At 54.7% G+C, this 23,197-nt stretch overlaps 1 protein-coding gene and 1 long non-coding RNA gene across 5 annotated transcripts; both read right to left on the minus strand.

The window, feature by feature from the left end:
- Positions 1 to 12,592: 12,592 nt before the first annotated feature.
- LOC112888479 (leucine-rich repeat receptor-like serine/threonine/tyrosine-protein kinase SOBIR1) lies at positions 12,593 to 14,438 on the minus strand. Its single transcript, XM_025954701.1, has one exon. It carries the CDS (start codon positions 14,368 to 14,370, stop codon positions 12,901 to 12,903), a length of 1,470 nt encoding a protein of 489 aa, XP_025810486.1. The 5' UTR covers positions 14,371 to 14,438; the 3' UTR covers positions 12,593 to 12,900.
- Positions 14,439 to 15,582: 1,144 nt separating this feature from the next.
- Positions 15,583 to 20,377, minus strand: LOC112888565. 4 transcript variants are annotated; one of them, XR_003227841.1, is made up of 4 exons: positions 20,083 to 20,377; positions 18,861 to 19,963; positions 16,663 to 16,748; positions 15,583 to 16,270 (listed from the first exon to the last, which is right to left on the minus strand). It is a non-coding gene; the product is annotated as an uncharacterized LOC112888565 (long non-coding RNA). The 4 variants fall into 4 exon arrangements; XR_003227840.1 differs by having other exon boundaries at positions 16,663 to 16,807; XR_003227842.1 differs by lacking the exons at positions 15,583 to 16,270; positions 16,663 to 16,748 and adding an exon at positions 18,159 to 18,672 and having other exon boundaries at positions 18,861 to 19,604; positions 19,893 to 19,963.
- Positions 20,378 to 23,197: the final 2,820 nt, after the last annotated feature.

Here is a 23,197-nt window from a genome sequence, read left to right on the forward strand (position 1 = left end):
CATATCCTGGCTAAAGATACGCACGTCAACTTCTCGATCGAGAAGACTACGGAGAGGAGCTCGAGGAGATGACCTCCATACCTCTCATAGAACAGCTCCTGTTGGCTGGGCCCACCTGTCGGGGCCCCGCTCAGTGTAAGCACTCCCCTTGGACTATAAAAGGGAGAGTGCACTCGTTAGAACACGAGGGTTCAGATACACAAGCACAAGTCTAGGCTAAGTTCTACCCAAGGTTATCACAGTCAATACAATACCATAGTGGACGTAGGGTATTACGCTCCGGCGGCCCGAACCACTCTAAATTCCTTGCGTCCTTCCTGTGTTCATCCGCACACCGATCGAGCGCTCCTAAGTCTCCTCCAAACCCATCCTTGACTAGGATTAGGCGGGTGCTTTCCGCCACCCGGCTGGAGAATTCCTCCGACATTTGGCGCGCCAGGTAGGGCGTTTAGGTTTGGTTCGCGTTTGGTCGAACTGCAAGGCCGCGTTGGCACAGGAAAACGGTCACCATGACCTCCTAATTGGTGAAGAGGTGGCGTCCACGGCACCACACGCCTCTCGCCGTCTCGCCTCCAGAGCGGCTCCGCGTGTTGCCCCACCGTGTGCGGCGGAGCGGGCCTCAGTGGCCCAATCGGTGCCCGCACCGAGCGGGCCCCTCATGGCAGCCACGGAGTTGCTCCGCAACCCCCCTGGAGAGGCGGCTTCGCCAGACGCGCACAGGCAATGGCGTGACGACGTCGACCGTCTCCTCAACCTGGCACAGGCTTCCCCAGGCTCTGCGGGGGGTCTGTTTCCAGGCAGCGCCGTCGCCAGGGCGGCGCATCCGGTTCCGTGCACTCACCGTCCGTGAGGAGTGCACGGACCAAAGACCTCCGGGCAGAGCTCAACCGCAGGCATGCGGGAGAGGACGCCAGGGTCTCCCTCGAGCGAGCACGCAACCAACGGCTCAATATTGAGGGTCGGGACCTTGCGCCCGAGCTCGATGCGGCTGCGGCCAGGCCGCAAGGACTCCCCCAGGTGCCGGTGTCGGGCGTGGGCTGCGCAGCGCTCGCAGACCACCTTCGCGCAGTCGCCTAGCCGTCCAAGTTTTGGCCCCACCTGCCGGAAAAATATGACGGCTCCACCAACCCGTCAGAGTTCCTGCAGGTCTACATCACCGCCATCACGGCAGCTGGAGGTAACGAAGCCTTCATGGCAAGTTACTTTCATGTAGCCTTGACCGGGCCAGCCCGGACCTGGCTCATGAATCTTACCCCGGGATCCATCTAGTCCTGGGGTGAGCTCTGCGCACAGTTCACAGCGAACTTCGCCAGTGCGTACCAGCAGCATGGCGTGGAGGCCCACCACCACGCCGTGAGGCAACAACCCGGGGAAACCCTCCGGGCCTTCATCTCCCGCTTCACCAAGGTACGTGGAACTATCCCACGTATCTCCGATGCATCTATCATCACGGCCTTCCGACAGGGGGTCCGAGACGAGAAGATGCTAGAGAAGCTGGCGACCCACCAAGTGGAAGCCGTCACCACCCTGTTCGCTCTGGCGGACAAGTGCGCTCGGGCTGCAGAAGGCCGTGCATGGCATTCTACAACCCATGTAGGACCTCAAACGAGTGGGCCCAGTGTTGCTGCCCCTGGCAGTGGCAAGAAAAAGAACAAGAAGAACCGTGGCTTCGACAAGTCACGGATTGGGGGTCCGGCAGTTGCAGCTGCGACGACCGGGGGCCAGAACTCCCGTGGCAAGCGCCCGCGACAGCAGCGCACCGACCCCGGGTCGTGCCCTGTTCATCCAGGGGCTTGCCACAGCGCCACCGAGTGCCGCGAGATCCAGAAGCTCACGGAGCGCCTCAGTAAGAGGCGTGACCAAGCCTCTAAGGAAGGCACCCCCCCTCCGCGGCGGTCCGGTAAGGAAAAAGCCTCCGATGCCGACGCAGCTGTGACTGAGAGGGAGTTGGGGTATCAAGCCCCCAACAAAGACCTCAAGGGACTTTTCCAGCAGTCCGATTCTGAGTCCGGTGGGGACGAGCGCCGCAAGAAGTTGTACGTTATGTACGGTGGCAGTTCAGGGCTCGTCTCTCGGCGGGACGTCAAGGCCCTTCGCCGGGAGGTTCTCTCGGTAAAGCCAGGGGTGCCGAGGGCGGCGCCCCACCAGCGGTGGAAGGGCACCACCATCTCCTTCGGGCCATCTGACTGCCCAGAGAATATGGCGTGCGCTGGAGTGCTGCCGCTCATCACGGCACCCACTATCGCCAATGTCCGCCTTCACCATGTGCTGATCGACGGAGGCGCCGGCCTCAGCGTCATCAGCTATGCAGCGTTCAAGCACCTGCAGATCTCGGAGTCCAAGCTGGCTCCATCACGCCCATTCTCAGGAGTGGGCCCGGATCCCGTGTACCCGGTGGGGACCATCACCCTACCGGTTACATACGGGACGGAGGATAATTTCCGTACCGAGAACGTGCAGTTCGAGGTTGCGGAAGTTAACCTCCCCTTCAACGCCATCATCGGCAGACCGGCCCTGTACCGGTTCATGGCCGTCGCCCACTACGGGTACCTGGTCCTGAAGATGCCTTCTCCGGCAGGCGTCCTCACTTTCCAGAGTGACCGTGCCGCTGCTGTTGCGGCGGTTGAAAAGCTCCATGCGCTGGCAACAGGACTTGCCCCTGCAGCTGGCGCCCAGGGGTCCGACCCCTCGACCTCACATGCCAAGGCTCTGGCCAAGGCACCGAGGGTCTATCCGTCCGACACAGATGATGTTCCCGTGAAGACCGTCCAGGTCGGAGCGGAGACCTCCCAGACCACCCGCATCGGTGGTGGGAGAGAAATAGGAAAGCGCGCTCATCGCCTTCCTCTGGGCAAATGTTGATGTGTTCGCCTGGGAACCATCACAAATGCCCGGGATCCCCAGGGAGGTGATTGAGCATCATCTGAAGATCCACCCCGACGCTAGGCCGGTCCGGAAGAAGCCACGCAAGCAGTCCATTGAGCGGCAATACTTCATCCGTGAAGAGGTCCGCAAGCTGCTGCAGGCTGGCTTCATCGAGGAGGTCTACCATCCTGTATGGTTGGCCAACCCAGTTGTGGTCCCAAAGGCCAACGGGAAGCTTCGGATGTGCATCGACTACACCAATCTTAATAAGGCATGTCCAAAAGACCCTTATCCACTCCCGCGTATAGATCAGATTGTAGACTCCACCTCCGGGTGTGATTTGCTGTCCTTCATAGATGCCTATTCTGGTTTTCATCAAATCAAAATGGCTAGAGATGATAGGAAGCATACAACTTTTGTAACAGTGGATGGTCTTTATTGTTATATAGTGATGCCTTATGGATTGCTCAATGCTCTACCCACCTTTTCTCGTGCAATGAATATCACTCTAGGTGATTTGGTTAGAGATATAGTAGAGGTGTATGTCGATGACATCGTTGTCAAGACTAGAGAGTCGTGTTCCCTATTGGAAAATTTAGCTCGAGTTTTTGACAAGTTACGAGCGACCTCCACCAAGCTTAACCCCGAGAAGTGCATCTTCGGCGTATCGGCGGGGAAGCTCCTTGGTTTCCTGGTCTCCCACCGGGGAATCGAAGCCAACCCGGATAAGGTCCGGGCAATCGAGGCAATGAGACCCCCTGCACGCCTCAAGGATGTACAGAGGTTGACGGGGTCCCTGGCAGCTCTCAGCCGCTTCATTTCGAGGCTGGCGGAGAGGGCACTTCCCTTCTTCAAGTTGATGAGGGGGTCCGGCCTATTCGCATGGACCGAAGAGGCAGAACGTGCCTTCCAAGAGATGAAGCAGTACCTTACCTCCTTGCCGGTCCTGGTCGCACCGGACAAAGGTGAGACACTGTTTCTTTATCTTGCAGCAACGACCGAAGTGATCAGCATGGTGCTGGTCACCGAGAGGTCCAAGCCTCTCTCGCAGGGGGCCCCCGCGGACACCCCTGCAGGAGAAGGAGGTCCGGCCTCCACCACTCCAGTAACCGGCCCTACTTCGGAGGGTCCGGCCGGGTCCCGACCCGGAGAAGCGCTAAGCAGCCTGGGGGCCGACGGTTACCCAGCTGGAGCCGAAGGATCTAGTCCACCTGGCAGAGCCAGGACCGTCCAGAAGCCGGTCTACTATGTCAGTGAGGTCCTTCATGAGGCAAAGGCCAGGTATCCTGAGACGCATAAGCTCCTTTATGCTATACTTGTTGCGTCCAGGAAGCTCCGCCACTACTTTCAAGCCCACAAGATTGTGGTGGTGACCACCTACCCATTGAGGGCCATCCTCCACAACTCCAACGCCACAGGCAACATCGCCAAGTGGGCAGCAGAGCTCGCTGGGTTCCAGCTCGACTTCCAACCGCGTCACGCCATCAAGAGCCAGATCCTTGCTGACTTCATCGCGGAATGGACGCCTGCACCAAACGCCTCCGGGGGTCCGGACCAAGGGACGGACCCCCCACGTCCGGGGGTCAAGGCTCCGGTCTTTACCGGACCTCACTGGACCCTCTTCTTTGACGGGTCCGCCCGCGGCAAGAGGGCCGGGGCTGGCGTGGTCCTCATTGACCCACGTGGCGAGCAGTTAAAGTACATGCTGCACCTCGATTTTGAGGCCACCAACAACATGGCGGAGTATGAGGCCTTAATCTTTGGGATCACGGCGGCTCTGTCCCTAGGGGTCCGGGAGCTCCTAGTCAAAGGGGACTCCCAGCTCATCATCAGGCAAGTCCGGGGGGAGTGTTGCTGCAACAACCCCCAGCTCGCAGCCTACCTCATTCATGTGAAGAGGCTGGAGAAGGACTTCGATGTGCTGGAACTGCAACACGTTCCACGCAAAGTTAACACAGCAGCTGATGCACTCTCTGTGAGCGCATCGACCCAGGCACCCGTGCCTGAGGGCGTCTTCCAGAGACGTCTGCTGAAGCCTTCCGCCCAGCCTGCCGACCTGGGCGATGGGGGTCGGACTAGCACCTCGAAGCTAGCAGTCCCGGTGGTGCTCCATCCGTGGTGCTCGCCAAGGGTCGTGTACTCCCTTGAGGGTCCTGAAGACCTCAGGGAGCCGTGCCCGGTTTCTCAGGAAGGTCCCGATGCATGGATCTCTAAGGTCCGGGACTACCTGAAAGATAATTACCTTCCTGAAGATCAAGCATCTGCTGAGCGTATTGTCCGGATGGCTAAGCGATACACAGTGGTAGAAGGGGATCTCTACTGCCGTGGCGCCAACGGCGTCCTCATGCGGTGCATCACCCAGGAAGAGGGCCGCGACTTGCTTGCGGAGATCCATGGAGGCGAGTGCGGAAGTCATTCTTCATCCCGCACGGTGGTTGGTAAAGCTTTCCGGCATGGCTTTTACTGGCCGACAGCGCTCCAGGATGCAGCTGACTTGGTAAGGTCCTGCAAAGCGTGTCAGTTCCACGCAAAGTAGATACACACTCCAGCTCAGGCACTGCAGATGATTCCTCCCTCTTGGCCCTTTGCCGTGTGGGGGTTGGATATCTTGGGACCTTTCCCCAGGGCGGTAGGCGGGTACCGGTACCTCTATGTTGCCATTGACAAGTTCACCAAGTGGCCGGAAGCAACCCCTGTGGTCAACATCACCAAGGCGTCGGCAACTGCTTTCCTCAGGTCAATTGTGTCCCGGTTCGGGGTCCCGAACCGGGTCATTACTGACAATGGGACTCAATTCACGAGCCAATACTTCCAGGAGTACTGTAAGGATATGGGTATTCAGCTCTGTTTCGCCTCAGTGGCGTACCCTAGGAGCAATGGCCAAGTTGAGCGGGCCAACGCTGAGATCCTCAGAGGACTCAAGATCCGGACCTACTGTGATCTTGAGAAGCATGGCGCAAGGTGGATTGAAGAGCTTCCGAGTGTGTTATGGGGGAACCGGACCACACCCAGCCGCGCAACAGGGGAAACCCCTTTCTTCCTGGTTTACGGGGCCGAAGCGTGCCTTCCCCCGGAGATCACCATGGGCTCTCTACGAGTCCGGTCTTTTGATGAGAATTTGCAGGAACAGCAGCGTCACCAAGACGTGGACTTCGTCGACGAGCGCAGATGGCAAGCAGCGGTTCGAAACGCACGGTACAACCAAGCGCTCCGGCGCTACCACCAACGGTTCGTGCGAAGTAGGGAGCTCCGGGTCTGGGACCTAGTCCTAAGGCGAATCCTGAACCGGGAGGGCATGCACAAGCTCTCCCCCAGCTGGGAGGGGCCCTTCAAGGTGACAAAGGTGTGCCGACCCGGATCTGTTCACCTGGCTGCGGAGGATGGAATGCAACTACCCAATCCATGGAACATTGAGCACCTCCGTAAGTTCTATCCCTAGGACCTGGTTGAGAGGAAATTTTTCCTTTGTAATTGGTAGCATTGCCGTGCGGACCAGGGCGGTAGAGGTCCGCCCTCGTAAACCCGGCCCCTGGCGTACATCGCACAACTCTTCTGTACCAATTCATTAAGGGAAAATTTGTTCTCAAATGCGTCCTTGAAGTCTATGCGATTCTATATTTTTTCGCTTCTTGTTACGCTAACCCCCACGTGTTCTTCACGTCTGTGTTGTGCCTAAAGCCTCCCTTGAGTTGCTACGCTACGTCTCTGCCTCGGACCTCTGTTTCGCGGGAGAGAAAGGACCGAACTCCTGGGAACTGGCTTCTGGGGGACGTGCTCGCCCTTTGCTGGGGTCCAGGGTTGTCTAGCCGCTTAGCCTGGTTCCGTACCCTAAGTCAACACACGCTGCCCCCCTAGGGTGGGTACCGTCGTACCTTGAACCATGGACCCGGGGGCCGGGACCCCTTTTAATCCCCGAACGTAGGTCCTAGTGCTCTGGCTTGCTACGCAACTTAGGAGGCCTTCGCTGGCCAGACTGAGAACCCGTGGGGACGTCTACTAAACGTCGATCCTAAGTCATGTGCAGGACCTCGGTTTTATGGAAGCTAGTCCCGACCTATCGCGACTACCTCCCAGGGGGCCACGGGACCTCGGTGTGCCCAACAGCACTTTGCAGATCGACAATTAGGAAAGCAGCTAAGTTTTTCGCAAAAGCTAAGTTTTTCGCGAAAAGTAGACACATCAAATACTTAAACGCATTACTAATAATGTGCACAACATTTTAAAGCTATCTTACAATAACAAAGTTATGTTACAAAAGAAATAACAAAAAGATACTAGCACTACTGCTCTGGTGGTCCGGAGGCACTCCCACTCTCTGCAGGTTCGGGACGACGCCGGAGGCGGGCCGCGACCATGTCCACCGCCTCCTGGACCCCTTCTCGCGCGGCGGCTGCGGTCGCCCGGAGGGGTCCGACCAAGACAGGAGTCAGCTGGATGGAGGGGTCATGGCTCCGGAAGCTAGTGAGGATGTACTCAGCCATCCCCCGAGCAACTATTCGCCCCTCTGTCTCCAGGAGGTCCTGCATCCTGGCCTCCGCATCCTGTAGCCGCCTGGCGGTGGAGTCCAGCAGTTGGAGTGCGGCACCAAATGGCGAAGGAGCCTCCGGTACCCAGATGGGGTTGGCTCCGAGTGTGTCTAGCAGAGGGTTCACCGTACCGACCCATCTTGTTAACCGGCCGGAGCCGGCGCGCTGCTCTGCCAGGAGCCCCTCCACCTTGGCCTCCCTCTCCTGGAGCGCAGCCTCGCGTTCCTGGAGCCTTCGGTTCCCGGCTGCCAGCTCCTCCTCCACGGCCTCTTCCCGTTTCTGGAGCTCCTGGAGCCGGGCCACCTCCTCTGCTTCACGGGCGGCCAGCCATTCTTCTTTCTTTGCTGCCACCGCCGCCAAATCTGCGAGGGCGGACTTTTCCGCCTCGACCGCTGCCGACGCCTTCCTGGCCTGAGCCGCCAGCTCCCGGGCGACCCGATCCCTGTCTGCCACCGCCTGCTTCATCTCCTCCACAGCGATCAGCCCCTCGAGGGCCTCTGCTTCCCGCCGCGTGGCCGCCTTCTCCCGCTGAAACGCCGCTGCCTCCCGGTCGCGTGCCTGCTCCAGCTCCTCCCGCAGGAGCTCACGTCCCAACACAAGTTTGGCGCGCTCCTCGGCGTAGCGGGCGGAGACGGCGTTGATGCGGTCCCCCAGGCGGACCTCCCAGTCGGAGAGCCGCTGGCGCTCCACCTCCAGCTTCTCCCACTCCCGGCGCATGCCATCCTCTAGCTCCTGTTGAGCTTGCTGGCATTTGGCTATGAGCCGGGGGAGAGGGACCTCCGCTGTGCTCGGGAGGAGGTGCCTTCCCAGCACCACCTCCGGCTCCTCCTCCTCTACCAGTGGGGCGGCGCTGCTGGCAACTTCGGCGACCTCTGGTGCCGCCGCCTCTGTCGCCTCCGGTGCAGCCACCTCCGCTACCTCCGGCGCCGCGACCTCCACCACCTCCGCTGCCTCTGGCGCTGCAGCCTCCGCCGTGGCAGCGGTCCCCTCTACTGCTAGCTCAGCTGGAGAGGGCCCGACCTCGACACCCGGCTCTGTTGCCGATGCCTCGGTCGTCGCAGCGGGCCTGGTGCCCTCCTCCTGGGGGGCAGCTTCGGGTCGCGGCGGTGTGGTGGCCTCCGGCTCCGGGCCCATGGGTCCGGGGATTTCTGGAGCTGTCTCTGGCAGGAGATCTGCTGGGGACGGCGCCGAGGGTCCCGACGCTGGCTGGGGGCCGGATCCCCCAGTTGGTGCGTCTGAAGATTGCGGCCTGCCGTATCACCTGTATGGTTAAGGACCAGAAGCCAAGAAAGGAAATGAAAAACCTTGACAAAACTGCTTACGGGAAGTCGCACCACTCCCATCTGCCCCGGGCGGCTGGGGGGACCTTCCTCCCTGTCGAGGACCCCCCGGACCTTTGGGGGGCGTCCCCGGCCATTGAGCCTCCTGGCGGCGGCGATGGGGACTGTGGCCTGACCTCGGACGGTGGTGGTGGTGTCGCTGGCCGCCATTCTGGTGGTGGTGGCGGAGGAGTCTGTTGTCTCGGGGAAGGCCGGTGTTGTGGTGGAGGTGGTGCAGCTCCGCTCTGCTCCTCCACCCCCGCCGTCTTCTGGCGCTTGGGCGCCGGCTCCCCGACCAAGGAGCCATCGCCTCGCTGAAGCCGCCGGGATTTGCTCCCCTCGGCTTGGCTGCTCCGCGCGGGTGCCGGCCCTTGAGCCTCTCCGCGTCCTTCTGCCGGGGCAGCACCGGCACCTTCTCCTTTCCTTTCCCGCGGGGGGCCGGACCATCGTTCGTGCGTTGCTGGCGGTCCGGCGTGGCGCCAGGGATCTGAAGCCCGCGGTTGGGGTCGCCCCCCAGTTGCCGGACCGCCAGGCCGCCCTCGTCCAGGGTTGGCATCGACGCCAGGACCGATGACCGCAGTGCCTGGTCCTCGCACAGGGCCTTCACCCCGCTCGGGAGGACCAGGGACTCGGGAACGAACACCTCGCCGATCATCGCCCGGACCGCCGCCTCCAGCTCCGCCCTGGTGAAGTCGCCGCCGGGCCCGTGTGCGATCCTACAGCAATCATTTAGTCCCGTGTACACATAGGCCATCCGGGACCGCTGCTGCAGGGGGGCGATGCGCCGCTTCAGGAAGTCGCCCAGCACCATCATAGAAGTCAGGCCGCTCCTTGCCAGCTTCTTGATCCGGTACAGCACCGGGTCGAGCTCCGCTGGTATCGTTGGCCTGGCCTTCCATGTGCTCCAGTCGCTCTGGGGACCCTCTGTTGGCAGCTCCAGGCGGTCGTGGGGCTCGACTGCCGCGATGACCCAGCCTTCACGCCAGTCCTCCCACTTGGAGCTGGAGAAGGCGGCGATGTAGGAGCCCGCCATCCCGTGCCGGAGCTGGAAGTAATAAGCGCCAATCTCGCCGCGCTTCTTCCCGGTCCCAACCAGGGAGTAGAAATGTTTGAAGATGGTGGTGCAGGGGTGCACCCCCACGAACATCTCCATAAGGTGGACGAAGACCGCCACGAGGAGGACGGAGTGGGGGGTGAGATGATGAAGTTGAAGGCCGAACTCCTCCAGGAGCAGGAGGAAGAAGGAGGAGATCGGAGGAACCAACCCGCACATAATGTACGAATTGAAAAGGACGAACTCCCCCGCGGCAAGGTCGCGGAGGGGAATCTTGCCGGCCCTGACCTTCCCGGCGTACGCCGGCGCGGTCCACCCCAGAAGGCGCCGCACCGCGTCCAACTGATCCTGGCTCTGGAAGCGGCGCGGGAAAGGAAGCGAAGTCATGGTGATTGTTGGGAGTGGATTGCAAAAGAGGAGGGAAGAGAAGGGAGCCGAGCGCAAGGAAACCGATCACGAGAAGGGATGCGGAGACGAAGGGGCGCTATGGCGTCTGTTGTTGGCAAAAGCGAAAAGGTAGCCGTTCCCCTCGGTGCATACCTTTTATGCAAAAAGCTGTTCCTCTCTTGCGTCCCGCGGCGACCGAGGAGAAGTCGAACGGTTGCCAGCACCAGCTTCCCCTCCTCTCACACTCTATGACCAGTGGGCTCGGGCCCACCAGTCATCGGCGTGGGTGCTGGAGGATCGACGAAAAGGCAGAATCCGAACCGCCCGAGCCGCGTGACGGGCTCGAATAAGACAAGAATCTGAACCGTCTGACACGCACGGTGCGCGTGGAGGACGGGCCCCTCGGGGATCCCGCTATGGGCGAAAGGACATTCATGCCCTTACCCGGCGGGAGCAAGCTGTTCACCCGGCGCGAAGCTGGGACTTGGCCCCGCCTGCGGGTTCATCCCTCACCCCAGGCGGGCCCGGGGGCCTCTGTCGGCACATACAGACAGGGGTACCTCCTGCTAGGGTGTCCAGGCCCTTGGCTTCTCGTAATCCATAACCTCCTCCTCCTCTTCTGGGTGACGTGGCATGCGACCCGGGCCTGACAGCTGGGACTACGGTCTCCAGACCCTCCCCGAGCTCTGGGAGGTCCGGGGCCCCTGTGCACCCAGGAGGGCAGGATGGCTTTCGGGTTGCCCCCGCGGCCCCGGACTCCCCAGGGGGTCCGAGGCCGCTACGTGTGATGACCGGACCATCACGGGCCAAGCTCCCTCAACCGGACTCGGAGGGCCCGGACTCCCCTTCCCCCGGGAAGGGGTCCGGTGCCGCCACGTGCCGCCCCGCAGAGGGAGCGGGACTGGCCCTGCCGCGTGCCTGGGCTGCAGGCCCTTCGCGGGTCACCAGCCCACCTACCAGCATTTAATGCGGTAGTTGGGCCGGGCGCGCCCAAGTCAAAAAGAGCGGCCTGCCACTGACACGCGGGGCAGGTAAGCTGACACCACGGTAAGCCTGCCTGATCTGAAGGCGGCGCGTCGTATCACCGTGCACAGTGCGCGGACTGTGTACAGTCCCGTCACGGCGCCGCGTGCGTGATGATGGCCTGTAATGGGCGAGCCAAGGCGTGCGCTGCGACAGTGCGTACGCAACAGGACAGTGCTGTTTCACCGCCTGACGGGAGGTCCCATCCTAACAGTGACAGCACGGCTTCACTGTTATGCAACGCTGACGCCGGACACTGTACAAGACAAGGATGTACACGGCCATATCATGGCTAAAGATACGCACGTCAACTTCTCGATCGAGAAGACTACGGAGAGGAGCTCGAGGAGATGACCTCCATACCTCTCATAGAACAGCTCCTGTTGGCTGGGCCCACCTGTCGGGGCCCCGCTCAGTGTAAGCACTCCCCTTGGACTATAAAAGGGAGAGTGCACTCGTTAGAACACGAGGGTTCAGATACACAAGCACAAGTCCAGGCTAAGTTCTACCCAAGGCTCTCACAGTCAATACAATACCATAGTGGACGTAGGGTATTACGCTCCGGCGGCCCGAACCACTCTAAATTCCTTGCGTCCTTCCTGTGTTCATCCGCACACCGATCGAGAGCTCCTAAGTCTCCTCCAAACCCATCCTTGACTAGGATTAGGCGGGTGCTTTCCGCCACCCGGCTGGAGAATTCCTCCGACACACACCCTTAAGTATTAAATGTACTGAAATATATTTTTGCATATTTTTTCTTGTTCAATGGATCAAAAAAATCTTAGGATACAAATTTCACTTTTTTTTATGTGTTTTGCTATTTTTATAATTTAATCTATTTATCAGATTAAATTTAAAAATAATTTGTTGGGGCGTGTAAGGGGCGGGAGACATAGATGCACGAGATATAAAGAGATTACATGAATTCAAAAATAATTTACTAGCAGTTACAATTCACGATTCTCCATCCATGCATGCCCATGATTTGTCGTCTTTTCTTATACTTGCTTCTATAATTCTCATCTTTTTTATGGTAGATCTGGAAACGCATTTGTAGGGGCGGGTGATGGCATCACCCGTCCCGTAAATGATATTTTTAGAGGCAGATGACGCCATCACTCGCCCTCTCTACTAGTGCATTTTCAGGAGCGGGGTAATTGTTACAGTAACCCCGCTCGTTTTGTACGGACGGGTTACGTTTGACCCGCCCTTGGAAAAAAAGAGTATTGCTAAAAATTATTTTTTAGTAGCGCATCTTTTCAAGAATTTAAATGTTTTTCCACTATTTTATTGGAATTACTTCGCGTCCATTGCTGTTTGAGCTTGAACTGGTCACAAATCGGAAGCTGGAAATTTGTGTTGGAGGAGCACTGAATCCGAGCATCGGGCTAGATTTTTTTCCACAAAACTTAGGAATCTCGGGAGCAAAGGTTCAAATGACCACGCGAAAAATTACCGGTATATATATCCATCGTAAATAAAGCTCGCAACTCGCAAGCATCACGGCACACTGAAAGTACGAAGCGATCGCGGAATATCCAACGCCTGCGCTGGATAACCTTTCATTCTCTCTCTCTCTCTGATCTACCCTGGTCTGGTATATCAAGACCCGGTCCTAGTCTGCCGGGCCCACCTGACAGTTGACGCCACTGACTTGACCCAGCACTAGCTACTACCATCGACACTTTCCACAACACAGAATTATTGCTACGGTTGCAGAGGTTAGTCACACTAGGTCCTGCTGAATCCTGATCTGCGACAGCATGCAGCGGACCTCCTTGGCGCTGGGCCGCTCCTTGGGGTCGTCGGCGGTGCAGAACATGGCGATGCGCAGCACCAGCACGATCTGCTCCTCGTTCTCGGCGCCGGCGATGGCCGGGTCGATGGCCTCGGCGTGGTTCCCGGCCAGCATCACGCGGCGGAGCCACTTGACCAGCCCGACCACCTCCTCGGTCTGCGTGAAGAACGGGTCCGACGGCTCCTTCCCCGTCGCCAGCACCGCCAGGATCACCCCGAAGCTGTACACGTCGCACCTGGCCGTGAACTTGAACGTCCCGTGGTACTCGGGCGCGATGTACCCCAGCGTGCCGGCGACGTGGGACGCCGTCACGTGCGTGTGCGCGTCGGGCATCGCCTTGGCGAGCCCGAAGTCGGCGATGCGCGGCTCCAGGTCGTCGTCGAGGAGGATGTTGGCCGGCTTCAGGTCGCGGTGGATGATCTGCGGGTGGTGGGAGACGTGCAGGTACTCCAGCCCCGCCGCCACGCCCACCGCCACGCGGAGCCGCGCCGGCCACGAGAGCGCCGCCACGCCGTCTCCGCCGCCCTTGAGCGCGTGGTGCAGGCTGCCGTTCTTCATGTACTCGTATACCAGGTAGTGGCAGTCGGGGCGGGGGACGTGCGCCGCCAGCGGGAGGAGGTTGCGGTGGCGGATGTGGCCGACGGTCCGGATCTCCGACTGGATCTGCCGCGACTGCTTGTCCAGCTGCCGGCTCTCCTCGTCGCTCAGGTTGTTGGGCGTGTCGGCGCTCTTCTTGATATTGATCTTCTTGATGGCGATGAACCGGGGCTCCGCGCCCTCGCGCTCCGCGGGGAGCTGCGCCATGTAGACCTCGCCGCACCCTCCGCGACCAATCACGGCCAGCGACGCCAGCCCGTCGTCCTTCTCCAGGAACGCCAGGTGCTCGGCGCGCCTGATCAGCTTCGGGGTGAAGATCGTGACGCCGGACCGCGACCCGTACCGCCCGCGGATGCAGTTGAGCACTAGACGGAACAGCACGGACAGGACCAGCCCCGAGATGACGCCGGCGAGGGACCCGACGACGAAGCCGATGATCCAGTTGCGGACGCGGTGCCTGTGGTTGCGGTGGTGCTTGCTCGGCTCGGCCGGAGGCGCCGGCGCCGGCGTCGGCGAGGTGGCATTGTTTGAGGCTGCTGGAGAGCTGCGGTTCTTGGCGCTGCCGCCGCCGGTCGCGTTGCTCTTCTCCGCGAGGACGTACCGGTGCGGCGTCGCGGTCCGGCGGTGGCGCACGTGCCGCGTCCCCATCGCAAGGCGGGAGCGGCGCGCCACGGCTGAGCGCGCTGCGGCAGCATGGTGGCCGTCGTAGCACTCTACGGCGGAGACGAGGACGAGGACCACCGTGACGAGGGAGACGAGGACGAGGAGGGACCTGCCCGGTGCGCCCGGCGCTGACGCCATGGCCGTCAACTGTCAGCTCAGGGGGCGGCTTGATTGGTGGCTTCTGTCAGGTGTGAGGACGACACGGTGGGTGGGAGCGGAGAGGTTTTATAATGGCGGGGGTGGTGGAACGCCGCGTGGAACGGATCGACGGCTGCGGTTGTTTTGATGACCGGATGGACTAGTCAGATTCGTGAGTGGGACGTGCGTGGGGTAGCCTCCCCGCTGCTGGCTGCCCTGGTCCGTCCGGCGGGAGACGACTTGACTGGATGGCAAGTCACGAACCGGCGTGCACGGGGAGTGTGGAAAAAATGGAGGGGACGGCGATGGATTGGAGACTCTATCGACGACTTGCTTCCATTTGCTGCCAAATATTTTTTTCCCTGCAAAATCAGTGTCACGCTATAAAATACTCTCTCCATCCCAAAATAAGTGTGGGACGTTACCGGTGATGAGAAATGATCTAATTAATTATAGCAGTTGTGATTAAAAATCATGCTGCCACATAATCTTTCCCCGCAAAATCAGTGTCACGCTATAAAATAATCCATCCCAAAATAAGTGTTAGTTTAGAAAATTTCAGACACATTACCGGTGGTGAGAAATGGTCTAATTAACTATAGCAGTTGTGATTGAAAACTATGCTGTTTATTTGATTCCTAGATCCTCGATAAATGCAGATGTATTGGAATCAGAAAAGTAGCATCTACTTAAGCATTTGATTAGTTTCATGCTCTTCTCAATAATTATTTTTGTTATTTGACATTGCTTTAAATAGACGGATTGCATTATAATATAAATAGATGGACTGTATTACAATATAAAAGAATACTTTTTGTGGGATAAAATTTGAATGCTAAACGAACACTTAGTTTAGGATGCAGGAAGTAGAAGTTAATACTCAATCCGTCCCAAATCCTACAAGCTTCAACTTATTACGGAATATATGGGCGCAGCGTTTCCTTATCCCTCTTCTTGCCTTCATCAAAGATGAAGTAATTTAGAACAGGCCTCTACCTGAATTGGTTAGGTAGCTCTTAGTAGCACTCTTCAGACTTCTCGTGGCAGCGAATTTCAGATTAGGTTAAAAAAAATCCCTGATGTGGCTAGGGTACGAAATTTTCTTGATTGGAAAGCCAGTTGCTACCTCTTAATAAAATACGGCAGGGCCGTCATACCCCTCTCGAGTTTAGAAGTAATTAGAACAATCAGACATATTCAACATGCTAGAAATGGAACATCAAAACTTCAACGGGAAATTGCCGCTGAATTAGTGCTACAAGGCTGCAATTTCCTACAAACAAAACTACCAAATGGAACATCAAAACTTCAGCGGGAAATTGCCACTGAATTAGTGCTACAAGGCTGCATATTCCTACAAACAAAACTACCAACAGAATGTAGGGTCCAAGTATACATGATGAGAGAGATAATTGACAGACCATGCCGGTGTGGAGGATGACGGCTTCATCTTGAGGCCAGAAGAACCAAATGGCTCCACTCTGTACTCCCAAATCAACAAGCACATGCCACCTGCTTCTCTTCCTTCGTATCAAGCTTTAGAAACTCATCCCCTTCGCGCCCCTCTCGAACTCTTTAATGTCCTCTCTCTGTTTTTCTCCACGAGCGTGTAAAGCAAGCAGGTCTGCATGACCGAGTTATTGCGCGCGAGGCTGCAGCGGGGCCGGAGAGCGGGAGACCGCGGCGGTGCAGGTCGGGGATGCGAGCACGGGAAGGAAGAAGAGCGTGGGCCGGAGCCACGCCGCGACGGGGAACACGAGCAGGCGCGGGAGGTCGGGCTCCGGGACGCACGGCGCCTCTGTCAAGAACCGGAGCGCGGCAGCAATGGTATGCGCGGGCACGGACAGCAATTCTGGGCACATCCCCTCCGCGAGCCGGAGGTCCGCAGGCGGCACGCCCCCTGCCAGCATCACCGCCACGACACAAGATATGTTTAATTTTCTATATTGGCATAATAAGAGAAGCAGAAAAATTGCATAAGAATGTATGAGCCAACTGCATAACATTTGTAAGAAAAGAATAAAGGCAAACACCTCACGAAGACAACGTCTGAGAGAGAATATTGACATGCTCTTTCTAGTGTAACATTTGTAGAAAAGGAATGTAAGGCAAACACCTCATGAAGGCTTCTGTTCTAAATATTGCTTTCTTTATTCAGTGCATGGAAAATTCCAAGATCACTTTATCAGCAATCATTACTTGGCCATGGTGACATTTGATGTGTGCTACCAGGTATAAACTCACATGAACAATTTGTGGCTGCAGCATGGAAATTTTTGAAGGAGCACTCACCACAAACCGAACAACCTTGCAACCGCCAACCATGTCATATTTTCATCCAACGTTCCATTTGATTCATGGCTAGATAATCATTGAACCTTGCAAAAAGAGAAGGAATTTGTGATTTAGCAGCACTGCAGCAAGACCACCTAGGCACCTACATATAAGAAGAAACCAAACTGATCAGAAGCCACATTGATTCACCTAATTTATGAAAAATCTCTTTACAGTCTGTCTGTTCTCTGTACTGGGTACGGACAAATGGGATCACAAGTGCAGACAAAGTTATATGTGCCTTATCTCAGCTTTAAGCTCTCATTGTATAGATGATTTGTTCAAAGCATGGCAAGCACCGATCCATGAACTGGCTTCTCCAGTTGCAAGGTAACCATAGAAAACTAATCAAAGCAATCCAATTGTCTATTGAGAGACATTAGTGTTGAAGTATAAGTGAATTATCCATCTCTCTATTAGCTTAAGCTTTTAAGTTGTATTGGGTTGCATTGGTTTGGTTTCCGATCGTTTCGGCTACTGCCAATATTTTTGGATGAAATAACCGTTATCCCTAGTGCATGCAACTCAGGGTCTATTTGGTAGGGCTCCAAAATATTATCCCTAGTGCATGCAACTCAGGGTCTATTTGGTAGGGCTCCAAAATGGCTCCGGCTGTGGCTTCTCTGGTAAAGCAACTTTTCTAATTCTAGCTTATCTGGTTGGGAAACCTTTGGCAAAATAGCTCCTCCTAGTTGTCAGATGTCCATAATATCCTATTTCTATTTCTTTCTGTTTCTTCCTATTTTTTCCATTTTCTTCCTTTTTCCTACTTATTTTTCTTTGCTCCTTTCTTTCTCATCCTTATCTATTCTTCTCGCAGTGCAACCCACCGCTCGCAGATGCCTCCACCGCTCGCGCCTGCCCTCGCCACTCGCACCTTCGTGCCCCCGCCGCTCGCACCTCCATCCGCCCCCGCCTCCTGCGCCGGCCGCCTCCACCCGCGCCTGGAGCTCCCGTCGTGGGCCGGCCTGCTCCGCCTGCCTCGAGCTCCGCCGCCGGCCAGCCGCCTCCACCCGCGCCTGGAGCTCCTGCGCCGGCTGGCCGCCTCCGCCCACGGTCGAACTCCCACGCCGGCCGGCCACCTCCGCCCGCGGTCGAGCTCCCGCGCCTGCCAGCGGCCTCGACCTCCCGCTGCTGGCCGCCACCGGCCTCCTTTTGCACCACAGCACGTCCCTCCGGAGATCAAAAACGGCAAGTGAGGGGAGGAGCCACGGGAAGACAGTTGTTTTGCTCCTCCTCCAAAGAATGGCTCTAGAGAGCATAAATTAAGAAGCTTTGTAGCGAAGCTTGTTTTGTCTATCCCTATTTGGGAGGGCTTCGCCTAAAGACGCTCAAGGAGCCCTCCGAAACAGGGCCTCAATATGGTTTGGGAGCCAGAGTTTGAATCCTTATGAGCGCGATTAATTATAGCTGATTGTTATTATTCACGTTTAAGGTTTAGCGGAGCCCGCACGTGAAGGGAATGTTGAAGTATAAGTGAATTGCTCATCTCTTACCATCAACTTAAACTTTTGAGTTAAATTGGTTGGTAGCATGCAATTCTACAATTAGTGACAAAGCAACAAGTATACTCTGTTCACCATAATATGAGAGCAGAAAATAGTTTCTAGCTCCTTAGGAAACATGAGATATTTTTTTCTAATCTAAACTAGGTTCATGGCCGTACTTTGCCACAAGATAGCCGAAAATTATTTAAAGCAACAAGAGAAACGTAAAAAAACAGTGTTTTGAACCATGTACGTGGACCAAATATACTTTTCAAAAGTCCAAAGTTTTCTCCAAACAATTGCAAATTTAGTTATAACTTGCATACTAATTTATAAATCATACACACAAACTGTACACTTGTTTTCTATAGAAACTTGTAGCTCAGTATCTCAAAGAGGCATCAAACATAATAGTCGTTGCACTTGTTTGAATGTTGGCTTCATTGGCTGGCATCAATGGCATCGCAGAGCATAGAGGCATCTAATAATGGGGACAGAATAATAAAAATAAAAATTCAGAGAGAAACACCATGAAATTGCTACTTTACCATGATGATGCAATTTTTTTTAAAAAAGGAGGATAATGGATAGTTATTTAAGCAAAAAAGCAAAAGATATACTAATAACTCATGTTCATCCTTTTTTAGAACATTGACCGGGAATACTTACTGTGAACACCTTGTCATCAAATACACTTTCACTTTGTTGCCCCGGAGACCATTTACTGCATTGAAACAATGTGAGCCGGAGAAGCAAAAAAAAAAAAAGTGTCATTCTACAGTGGTAAGGAAAACATATAGCAAAAGCAAGAACAATGTGATTTCACAAATCACAAGCCCCATTCTAGTTGTAGTACATTGTAGCACAATGCTGTAATACTTATCCTCTAATTGTAGTACATTGTAGCACAATGCTGTAATACTTATCCGTAGGAAAAGAAAAATGCAAGATCAAAGCTGAACCGAACTAACCATACAACACTATCCAAACTATATGGTAACCACGTCAAGCATGCGAAGATATCTAAATAGGCAAAGTGATTATGCTTCTATTTGAACTAAATAGCTCTGTGGCATGATTGCCTTTTAGCACTGAACACAGATCAATGTTTAAACTAAATAGTTGCTACCCAGGATGCAGTGCTTGCCCTGATTGACAAGAAAGAAAATACTGCTTATTCCACATATGTGCTACAATTACATGTAGAACAAGAAAATAGGTTCTTCTTTCGCCTCCAAAATTTCTTGGATAGATCACGATCCTTCCCTGCAATAAAGTACCTTCACTTAACAGTTAGCACCTGCACAACAAGTTAAGAACTCATGTCGTGAAGAATGCACACGTACATGCATCTGATTCCTAAGAACTGCGCCAAAGCAAACATCCAACGCAATTCACACATGTAGAGTTATCCTGGAATTGGGATGCAATTCTAGTTTTGTTAGAATCCAGACCGGAAAAAAAAAGGAGAATGAATAAGCTATGCTTTCTTATGAAGCGCAAAGTTACTAATAAATCAACCAAGGGCTTGTCACAAAAACCTTCGGAAAGGGTCTCTAGTGATCACTAAAAATATATGCAGACGCAAGTTGAGCATGACATGCATTCTTCCAAGAACAGAGCACACATCCTTCAAAAAAAAGAACAGAGCACACTAACGGCTGCTGAGCAAGAAGCTAATACAGTATCAGATTAGCTTACCTGGTGCTGTTGTAGTCTCTCTGCTTGTTTGTTCTTCATCTCACTGCAGATCCTTCCTTCCAGAAGCCTCACTGAAAATATATGCAAATACAACTTCAGCTTGACACACACATGACATGCATGCTTCGAAGAACAGAGCACATAAACGGCTGCAGAGCAAGAAGCTAATACAATATCAGATTAGCTTAACTGGTGTTGTTGTAGTCTCTGTGCTTGTTCTCAAATGAATGGAAACAAGGTTGTCCTTGATCTCACTGCAGATCCTTCATCCAGAAGCCTCACCAGAACCAACGGCTTCGGCTCGAGCTCAACCAGGTAAGACAGTATGGTCTGGTATGAATCCCCTCCTTCCTGTTCCCCGACGGACCATTTTCCCTGGAAGACTTGAAATCGCAGTCGATCATGTTGAAGGCAATCTCCCGTCGGCGCGACCCAAACGCCGCAGCGACTCCATTCCCCCTTCGTAGCAGTTGATGGTGCTTTGGCGTTGAACTTAACCCATGCGCCAGATGCTGCTACCCGAGATATTTTTCGGATAAGTCTGGTTTACGGGCTCAAACTATTATAAAAATTCAATTTTCAATCTTTAACTATAAAATCGGATAATATAGGCCATTCAATTATTGAAATTGGGCAAACTTGCCCTTTGGGTGGTTTCAAAGTTGGTTTTTTCATTTTATAAAATTAAAAATATTTAAATTTAAACTAAAAAATTATAATTAATTTATAAATCAGAAAAATACGAAATGTCTATCAAAAGTTCTCTAAAAATATAATCTATTTATTGATACTCTACTTGTCAGTTATTCGGATCCAATTTTTTTATGTTCATAGTATTTTATTGCTTATAGTTATGCCTATTATTTTTGAATAAATAAGATTCAAATAGAGCAATATAGTTATGTTACATTTTTCTAAAAAAATTATGATATTAGTTTCATATTTTTCTGATTTAAAATGAATTAGTTTTGATTTTTCTAGATCTAATTAGAATTTTTTAATTTTTAAAAAAATATAAAACCACCTTTGAAACCACTGGAGGGCTAACCTTGCCCGGTTTCAATAGTTGGACTATGTTATCCGATTTTGTAGTTGAAGGATAAAATCAGATTTTTACAATAGTTCAAAGATGGAAACCGAATTTTTCTTTTGTTATATCGGATTGGGAATTTGCTAATTTGGGACAGGGTGGAGAGAAAAATATATAAAAAAGGAAGGAATCGAATCGCTGGAGAGCAGACCTTGTAGAGGCGCGTGAAGCCGTGGGCTTGGTCAAGAAGCGCGGCACTTAGAGAGACTGGGGGATCGGGGATGAAGTCGGCGAGGAATCAGCAGCATCAGCAGGCCGCGCCGATGCCGAACAGCCGCCGGAAGACGGCGCGGTACAAGGGCGTCCGGCGCCGCTCGTGGAGCAAGTGGGCCGCCGAGATCGTCAAGAGCGTCCGCATCTGGCTCGGCACACTGTCCTCGGCCGAGGCCGCCACACGCACTCGCCTACGACGCCCCGCCGCCGGGCAAGCACGGCCGCGGCACCGAGGTCGTCGACCTAATCACCAGCAAAGAGGACGAGCAGCATGCGCCCTGCCCCGGAGGCAGTCGAGGCCGAGTCCTAGAGCGGCACGATGGTACGGTGAGCGGCGCGATTTGACGGGGGGTTCGCTGGAGTAACGACAAGGGCGGCGAAGTGGAAGGAGGGCGGCGGCGCGCGGATGGGGCGGGCCGGCGACGACGGCAGCGCTCGGCCTGATTCGCGCTGAACCGTCGGACTGTCAAGCGCGGATTGTTGGGAGGACGCGGCTCCGAGCGGATCGCAGGAAGATCAGGCCGAGCGTTGCTAGTTGAGCGAGCGGCGATCCGATTGATCAAGCGGCTGAAAACCGCATGCGGCAGGACGATGGCGAGGGAGGGGCGACGGTCGCAGGCGAGCGTACCGTCGCCCGGTAGTAGATAGAGATTTGTAGTGATTGTTAGGTGCCAAACAAAAGGTATCCAAGAGTGTTATGCATCTGACAATTTCTTGATTCTTCAAATTAATTCGAGATTCGAGAAAAGTAGACTCAATTTGATCGAGTTACTCGCCAATGTTTCTAGTCTGGAGCAAAAACTCTAGAAATGGCGTCACCGCCACCCTCTTCCCTGGCGAAGGCAACGGGAAAGATTTTGGCGGTTGCGGCGAACTGCCGCTGGGGCACATCTCTGAGTTGGCATTCCATCAAGCAGGTGGGAGGTGCAGGCACATACAGCACAACCACAAATAGCCATCATCGTTGGTGCAAACGGACCGAGCTCTATACAGGCGGCTGGCTGTTGCACTGGGCGAATTAGACACGAGCTGGAAAGTCGCACGGCGGCATGTGGAACTAAGTGGTCTCGGACAGGGCCGTCTCTAGGAATTTGGAGCCCGGTGCGAAATGCAAAATGGGATCCTAAAATATTTTTAAAAGTTATAGGTTTAGTAAAATCAAGGTACACTTTCACACAACTATTTCAGCACATCTCAATTCACACAATATTCATAAATATATCTAGTATCACTGCTAAAAAATCAAGAATATTACTGACCTTATGTTCTACTAAAAAAATTAAGGAAGATAGGAATCAATAATCAATTCATGAGCTCACGCTGCTCACCTCACGTTGGGTCTTCGGCCTTCCCTGCAGTCTGCAGATTTAAGTCGTACTGATCGCTGGAGTGCTGGTGGCTCGCGCCTGGTGATTGGCTGATTGCAGATTGCGTATCTGTGAGATGCAGGCCACAGGACAACGGACGGCCGGTGGGATGCTTGCTGCCGGCAGCAGCAAGGGCCGACGGGATCGCTGATTTGCTGCCGACGGGGAGGCGGAAACTGCGGAAGAGACGCGCAGATGCGATACGCTCGGGATGTTTCATTGACCGCGGATTTGCCAGACGAGGAATAGGAAGCGACAGACTGAAGGCCTGTTTGGTATCCTGCCTAAGGCGCCACAACTTGCCTAACCTTAGTCGTCCAAATTGAAGAACTAACCTTAGGCAGAAAAGTTAGGCAAACTGTGGCACCTTAGGCAGAATACCAAACAGGCCTTGAGTTTGGGCCTTGGGCTGTCAAAATTTGGGGACCTTCGTTTTTTTGCCTGGAGCGGTCGCCCACCTGGCTCCTGGCCTTTGACGGGCCTGGTCTCGGATAACTCAGACGACGGCGGATCACCATCCCTGCCAACACCAACGACTCGCACACGTTTCGGTTTAGCCGATACAAGGCCTATTTACACTAGTTGGCCCAGGCCTTGTTTAGATGCCTTCAAAATTCCAACTTTTTACGCTCTCT

Source organism: Panicum hallii, chromosome 4 (genome assembly GCF_002211085.1).
Source record: "Panicum hallii strain FIL2 chromosome 4, PHallii_v3.1, whole genome shotgun sequence".
NCBI classification, from domain to species: domain Eukaryota; kingdom Viridiplantae; phylum Streptophyta; class Magnoliopsida; order Poales; family Poaceae; genus Panicum; species Panicum hallii.

Coding starts and splice junctions, on each gene's coding strand:
- LOC112888479 (XM_025954701.1), bottom strand. CDS start 14,370: ATGGCGTCAGCGCCGGGCGCACCGGGCAGGTCCCTCCTCGTCCTCGTC.